Source organism: Nannochloropsis gaditana (genome assembly GCF_000240725.1).
Source record: "Nannochloropsis gaditana CCMP526 unplaced genomic scaffold scaffold149, whole genome shotgun sequence".
Lineage (NCBI taxonomy): Eukaryota > Eustigmatophyceae > Eustigmatales > Monodopsidaceae > Microchloropsis > Microchloropsis gaditana.
Genome location: NW_005803804.1, coordinates 1 through 7,398, shown reverse-complemented (window position 1 = coordinate 7,398; position 7,398 = coordinate 1). Strand labels below are relative to the sequence as shown.

Genomic DNA, 7,398 nt, shown 5'->3' with positions numbered 1-7,398 from the left:
TAGGGGGAGAAAGCGGGCTGTATGACACGAGGTAGAGAGACATTACGGCGACGCGCGCAGAAAAGAGAGAGGTGAGTACCTCGAATCTTCCCCCTCGCCCTCCGGGGTGAGGTTGGGGCGGGTGATGGTGCCAAGCATCCTCGTGCAGATGGTGGGGAGGCGGGGGAGGAAGGGCGTGCATGCCCGGGTGTGGGTAGACAGGGTGAGGGGGAAAGCCTGGAAATGAGGGGAAAGGAGGCGGGGCATTGGAAAGCTCAGACGAGTGGAGACTCCGGGTATGAAAAGAGAGAACAGGCGTCTTGAAGCCTGGACTGGCGCGTCATGTTCCAACAGACAGCCGGCAATGGAATGAAGGAAGCTGTGCGCCTGCCTCTGGATGAGGGTTGATATCTAAAACGCCTCGACCCAGGCGTGACAAGGACACAGGAGCCATCACTTTGTACGCAATCTTCCCCTTGCCATCCCCCCATGTCGGAATAAGGCAACGAAACACCCGCCACGGAACAAAAAATGCCCCCCCTTGTACTAATATCAAGACGAAATGTGGGCAGGGTGCGCACGGAGAGGGCCCGCAATCGGACGGTGTGAAAGCAATAGACAGACCCTAATCTACCCACCAGGATGCGGCTTGGGGGGGGGAGGATAATAGGGGTACCCTGCCGGTGGGTAGTACTGTTGGTGGTACTGCTGGTGCTGTTGTTGATAATGCTGCTGCTGTTGTTGCTCATGGTGTCGTTGTTGTTGCTGTTGATTTTGTGGGTGATAGAGCCCCATGTTGTCCATCCTACTTCCTTCATGGGGAGCAGCCGAGGGTCCCGCATTCATTCCGTCTCCTCCACGCCGGTCATGGCCTCCGCCATCTTCTCCATTGCGCATTCTATCTCAATGTGACACGGTGGCTTCAAGACTCTGTGATCTGGTGAATGAAACGGAGCCGTGAGTGCGAATCGCGTTCCCCTTTGTCCTACCATAGCCCTGGTTCGCTCCTCCTCTCCGTTTCCTTACACGCACCGTCTCGACTGACTGCAGAAATGATCTTTTGTGGGAATCGTAGTAACTCAAGCGGGCATTGGCTAGTATGCTCTCTGTTTGCAGAGGTGTATGAAACGTTCAGTAGAACATAATGAGTGGAAACGTCGAAGTTGTCAAATGACCTATTTTCCGAGTATCGCAACCTCAAGCCCTGAGAGAGACGCAAGGGAGGTTTTCCCCGAAATGCAAGGCGCATGTCAGTCACGCGCCTGGCCTAACGCTAGGACCCAACTCTCTACCTGTATAACCTGGAAGAAGGCATCTCGAGGATGTACAGATGACACGCATCTAACGATTTAAGAGTTAGCGCGTCCTCGGGAGACGGAAGTACTCGACTTCCTCTCTGGCACGCACGAGTGGCACCGCTCTGTTACGGGACAAAATACATCCAAAAACACAGCCAAGCATGCATATGACGCCATTATCGACTGGAACAACACGCGTGCATAACATTCCTTAGACAGCTTTACGGCCTTCATTGTTCAAAAGACTGTGACCAGACCAGGAGGAAAATTGACAAATTGATGGATCGTCCGTCGGCTCTTCCGGTCGCTTTTTTCGCTTTTTTAAGGCCGTACGTTTTGTTTTTGAGGGGAGGTGCCCAGCACACTACACCACGCATTTGGCTTTGTTGTACAATGAAAGTGAGAATTTCATGCGCAATTTTTGGAATCGACTGTTCGGCCGATGTTAGAGTATCTCATGGAGCTTTATACACTTACTTAGGAGGGGCATGATGATAGGTTACCTCACGAGCGACAAGGTCCATCGAAAGTTGGGAAATACATACACACGATAAGAACTGTAATGTAATGTTTGAACTAATTTCTTCGTACATAAGCATTTGCAAGTTCCTCATTGTCGTACAAACAAGAAAGGACCCCGCCTATCCCTCTTCCATCTCAACATGCTTGCCCTTGCCCAATGCTCATCGTTGTCATTACAATGAGCGGAGCTCAAGCATAGGGATGAGCAATTTTGCATGCAAAGCGACGTAACATATTCTCATTCAGTCCGCCCAGGCTTGAGTGAGGTCGTGAAGCAGCCACCCTCAGCATTCAGATATGTAGGCCGGCAATTGTGTTATGGGCATCGGTGCACGGAAAAGCGTATGTATGCATCTTCAAGACGTCTCCAGGCGTGGGCAAATGTACATGAATCGCTTCAACTATCTGACCACGCCACTACTTTGCTTGTACGGCCAACAGAAACGGCATCTCAAATAACGCATTTCATAGGTGCACGTTGAATTTCTCTATTCTGCCTTCTTATCATTTACCATGTACATCACAAAGTTTGGTTGGAGTAAATTTCTTTTCTCTTACATGTCTCTGTCGCCTAGCCTTTTGGTATGGGCTCGTGAATGATCGCTTTTGCGTGGGTATTTATGGCCTATTTCATACATTTGCGTAGCAATGTCCCGAGAAAGGACTTTAAAATTGATCTCGGCAAATCTACTTATCCCTTCAGCGGTGTGGTCAACCACATTACATTAAACAGACATATCTTGCATTTTCTGGGAGAGCAATTGTTCCGCTGATATGTCCTTGTCCTCCAGTCCACTATCTTGCTCTATTTCTACCATTTCTGCTGGATCTGTATCGTGTCGAAATTTGTTCAAGATGTCAGGCGGACTTCACGTGTCATAACCTATCCGGCACCAGTGGGTGGCCTGACAGGTCCAGTGCCCCTGTCAGCCCTCTAAGACTATCAAAGACATTTCTCTTATTCGCAATTTACCTCGCAAGCTGAACTCCAAGGCATGAGGATTGTCAAATAGCCTCAAGACGAAGAAACCAAAGATGCGGGCATACGGCGCAGGCGCCCAGTCCGTTCCACTAAAACAGGAAAGGGATGGTTTGGGATTAGAAACAGTAGTAGAGAATGAGGGCAAGGCTGGTCAAGGCAATTTCTGGTGCACTTTTAATCAAGGCTGTCCTTTTCTTGCTACTGTGGAAGTCATGGAAGATTCCCCTTCCTCACCCTGCTGCTTCTCCACTCTCCTGCCGTCCTCACCGTCCTAAAAAAATCCTTTTCCGGCTATTCACGAGACGGATCTCATCCCCCCCGCCGTTGCCGTAATCCACAATCAGACTTGACTTATTGTCAAGCTGCAGAGCTACACAATTTGGAAAGTGACAAGCAAAATCAGTTTTTTTTAAAAAAAAGAACAGAGGCAAGAAAGATCTTCCAACCAAGTAGACAAGACTGCAATTATAGCTCTTCTCTCACCTTCCAGGTCTTTTCTCACATCTTTTAGCTGGCCAATGTACAATTTACCGGGAATTGTTTGAATGTTGACAAGACCGTTTCCCATAGCATTGGTTATATACCCTGCACATATGAACGTAAATCAATAAGAAGGAGAAAGAGGGGAGTGCAATTGAGTAAAATTTGCGATCCGGAAACTAGATAGCTGCACTCTCTGTAGGTGGATTATCTCTTGTTGTGTCCTTGAAAGGCATGTGGGTCTATTTATCTTTATCCCGTCATACTTCCACAACATACCTGTTGTCGACGTGTCAGCGACGAACCTCTTTCCGTGCCAGAAAGTGTTGGAAACCAAGTTCGTTCCCCGTGGCCAACTATTACTGACCAAAACATATCCATATGAATATCCCTCTGGTATTTCTTTTGGTGTTCGGATAGAAAAAAGTGGAAATGAATGTTTCAATAGGTGGGAGGACATGAGTGGAATGAGAGTTCAGACGCCATTCGCAGTGTGAAAAGAATGCCTTTCACAATGGCTATATACTGGCCCTATGCTCCACTCAATTTAAATACAAATAATCTTTCTCGCACCAACTCTTTCTTGCCGTACCTTTTTCTACCGTGCCATGACGGAAGACATTCTCAAGCTCTTCCCAAGAAAGAGTTCGGGCCCTCGTCCTAGTATTGAGGATATTTATTGTCCCTTCTCCGAGACCAACATTGGGAAAAATAGAGATGACGAGGAAGAAGCAGAGAAATTGAAAAATGCCACTGCGACGAAGCATCATGCCTAATTTTGCAAAACGCACTGAGTGAGGATATCAAAGTTGTCGGAGAAGAGCAAGGGGAAAATGAGAGGAATAATTTAGGTGCATCCTTATAGATCGTATATGTATTTCTATGGTTTGAAACGGGTAAAATTCTGTCGGGGACACAAATGGATGAGATTAAAAGCGACGGAGGTAGCCTTCTAGTGTTCTCGGCAGTTGTGGAAACACCGGGTGGGACAAGCTCCGACATGTACGTTTCATGAGAATTACTTGGCCTAACACAGAAGAAATCTATGAGAGTAAATTAAATATTATAAGGGTTGAAGGTCTCGTGGCAGGTATGGAACAAGAGAACGGCGGGTATGGCAAGAGGAGGGATTGCTTGCCGCTGGTATTTGTTTCTACTGGGTAGTAACTGTCTCACGTTCAATTTTGAATTTTCGAATCGTGTCTCTGTGACTACCGGTACAGTCTAAAAGCATCAACCCAAAAGATGGCCTGAGTGTCCAGAACGTGTATCAACATACAAGTCAATACAAACAAGAAGGACTTATTTTTCGTGACTCGTCCTCAAGTGGTGAAACCTTTTTTTTTTCTGTGATTTTTTTTCTGTAAACATTGATTAAAGAGTCCTCCATCGACCAAAAGATGCAGGGCCTTTTTTCACAAGCCTGGAATTTGAAAAAGGGAAAAAAAAGAATAAGAAATCTGGGAAAAGTGTGCTTGCTGATGTAAAGGATTTCATCGGACGAAATCTAATCACTGTAATTATTACAAGGTTGTCAACGAAGCAACAAAGAAAGTGCGTTGACAAATGATTAGTTATAGATTCTCACTCCGCAGGCTCCCGTGTTCTTGAACTTTCCTTTCTCAGGTCTGTCAGTCATCATAGTGTGTAAGGATATTATTCTATTAAGAATATATGATACAGGTTCTCTCAACCATGGGCATGACCGCTGAGGCTACACGTGCCTCTGTCATCACCGTTTGGCACCGCAATCATTTGTGTTCTACAATTGTATAAATGATTGATGGCCTTATGCCTTTTGCTTGGATCCCGTCTTTACCTTTCGCTATTTTTCGTCATTTCCCCTTTACTAATCTTAGTGAATAATTGAGGACTCTACCTTTCTTCCTTCGCTTTTCTTCCTCATTTCCTGCTGAGGCTTTCAGTGAGTTAGTATTCTATGGAGAGAGTCAAAAAACAATGCGATGGTCGGTTTATGTGCTAAGGTATGCGATGAAGGAAAGGATGCGGCACAAAGCCGTAAAAGCATCGTCGCACCACGTCATCAAAATACATCCATCCTAATTAGAGTAAATTATCAGCCGCAAGATCTGATGCCGAAAATAAGTTGTGATTGAGTAAAATATTTTTAAACTAGTTTATAGGATGTCATTTACATACATGGCATATACAGGGTCGGACATGGGATCTGTGTTGCAGCGATAGTTCACGAGAAAAAGAAGATTAAAGCAAAGACTCGCATCAATTTTTCTGCTGCTGAAGTTGCTAGTCGAAAGGAAGTAGCGGAGCAAAACTGCAAACGGCTTGTATGGAATACAATTTATTCCTTCCCTTGTGCGTGGGTGTTGGTTTGGTTACGGCCATTTGTTTTGCGTTGGCAAAATTAATGCAAAGAAAAAAAAGGGGGACTAGAACACCACGTACTTCCATACAAAGCATCAGAGAAATGCCCGCCATGTCAACGTACTTCACGCACATAATTTCCACTTCGTACTCCCTCCTTCTACCATCCAACAAATGCCGTGTAAAGGACGCCCCACCATCCAAAAGACTCGCCAGAAGGTTTTGTGAGAGTGCGGGGTGTCTTTTTTTAGCGGATCTGGCGAAGGACCCATTCAGTTTTCAAGTCAACTCGCTCTCCGCAGCAGACGACAGAGATCAGGAAGCTCAATAGTAGTCATCGTGCCCCACGTACCCTGGCGTCTTGGCCTGTACCGGCACGCACACACGCCTCCTGGCGAGACGCGGGATTGTGTACATGTTCTTGTATGGTGTGCGAGGGTACATGGGTGGGAATGTTGGGAAATTGAAGGCAGAAGTCAAAGGGTTGTGGATCTCTGCGTCGCCCGCCCCTCTTGAGGGTGCGAAGATTTCAACTCCTCCCATGTTCCAGTCAACCCACAGATACGTGTCCATGGTCGTCTTCATGTATGAATACAGGGTTTGTGTCGCACTCTGTGCCACTCAGACGTCTCTTGGAGGGAAGGGTAGCGCGCATCTGTACCTCGCAAGTCTCCACTCCCTTGCCCTCATACGTGTTGTGACACGTCCCTGATCCCATTCTTTTCTCCGTTTCTCGCGTTTCTCATTCCCTGCAACTTGTGTCCCACACCCTCTGATGGTGCCCTTCTCCTCGATATGGTGTCCACGCGATTGCCTCGTTGTGTTTTCCGTGTGCGTGTGTACTGGCATATCGGTGGCAGGCTCGCTGAATTGATAAGATCAAGGCAACAGGAGAGTGATCCCTCCCCACGTGTCCTACAAAGCTATAAACCTCAACTCACCACTCACCAATGTCGATTACCGTCACTGTCCTTCTCTTTCTTATTTGTTCGAATGTGCTCCATAGTTGCCCCCAATGTTTTCGTAGCTTCTCCTCGGAGCCCAACAGACAGGCCTGGGATTCACCGCTTTCGGTTTTTTCTGCTCGAGCTCTCATACTTCATCTTGTCCTTTCTCCTTACCACAGAGCACGCGTATTAGGATATTCACGTAAGAAGCGTGTCCTTTTCGTCTCGAATTAAAGGTCACACGTTTTTTGGTACGCAGACGCGTTGATAGAAATCGTTTTTGCGCCTCGGGATCCCAACCTGGAAACCGACCTGCAAAGGCTTATTTAACCCCACAAAAAGCTTGGAGAGCCAAACACGGAGCGACTGGGTCACTGCTATCACTAGTCTTCGTCTTGTTTGAAAAAGAAACGACCCTGCTGTAGTGCCGCCAGAAAACTTCACAGAGGCGCCAACGTACATTGAACCGGTCAGAAGACTTTAAGGGCACCTTTCCATTTGCGTCGTCGATTGACAATAGAGTCGAGGCCTCAGACTTGCAGCTGGATTAGTGGTACGTGGCAAAAGACCAGAAGATGGGCAAGTGGAATTGTGTACGAAAAGAGACAAGACCTCATGCCCTGGAACGAGGAAAGAGAGGTGGGAGGAAAAGGAGGAAGGAATTTTACTCAGCGTCCTTTTCTTTTAGTAAATCACACGTTCCCTCCTCCCTTTCTCCTCTTCTTAGCGATGGCGTACTCATCATCGGCCCCTGCGTCGTCCTCAATGTCGGCGCATTCCCCTTCCAAGCGACGTGACATGGACTTGATGAAGCTGTAAGGAGGGAGGGCAAATGTACATGAATCGC

General features: G+C 47.1%; 1 protein-coding gene across 1 annotated transcript; it reads right to left on the bottom strand.

Moving 5' to 3' along the window:
* Positions 1-43: 43 nt before the first annotated feature.
* On the bottom strand, positions 44-1,090 carry NGA_0645000 (uncharacterized protein; the record flags this gene model as incomplete). The annotated part of the gene is made up of 2 exons (XM_005855635.1): positions 44-216; positions 1,012-1,090. Coding segments are annotated over 2 exons (252 nt in total), but the record flags the coding sequence as incomplete, so codon positions are not given.
* Between the last annotated feature and the right edge of the window lie 6,308 nt (positions 1,091-7,398).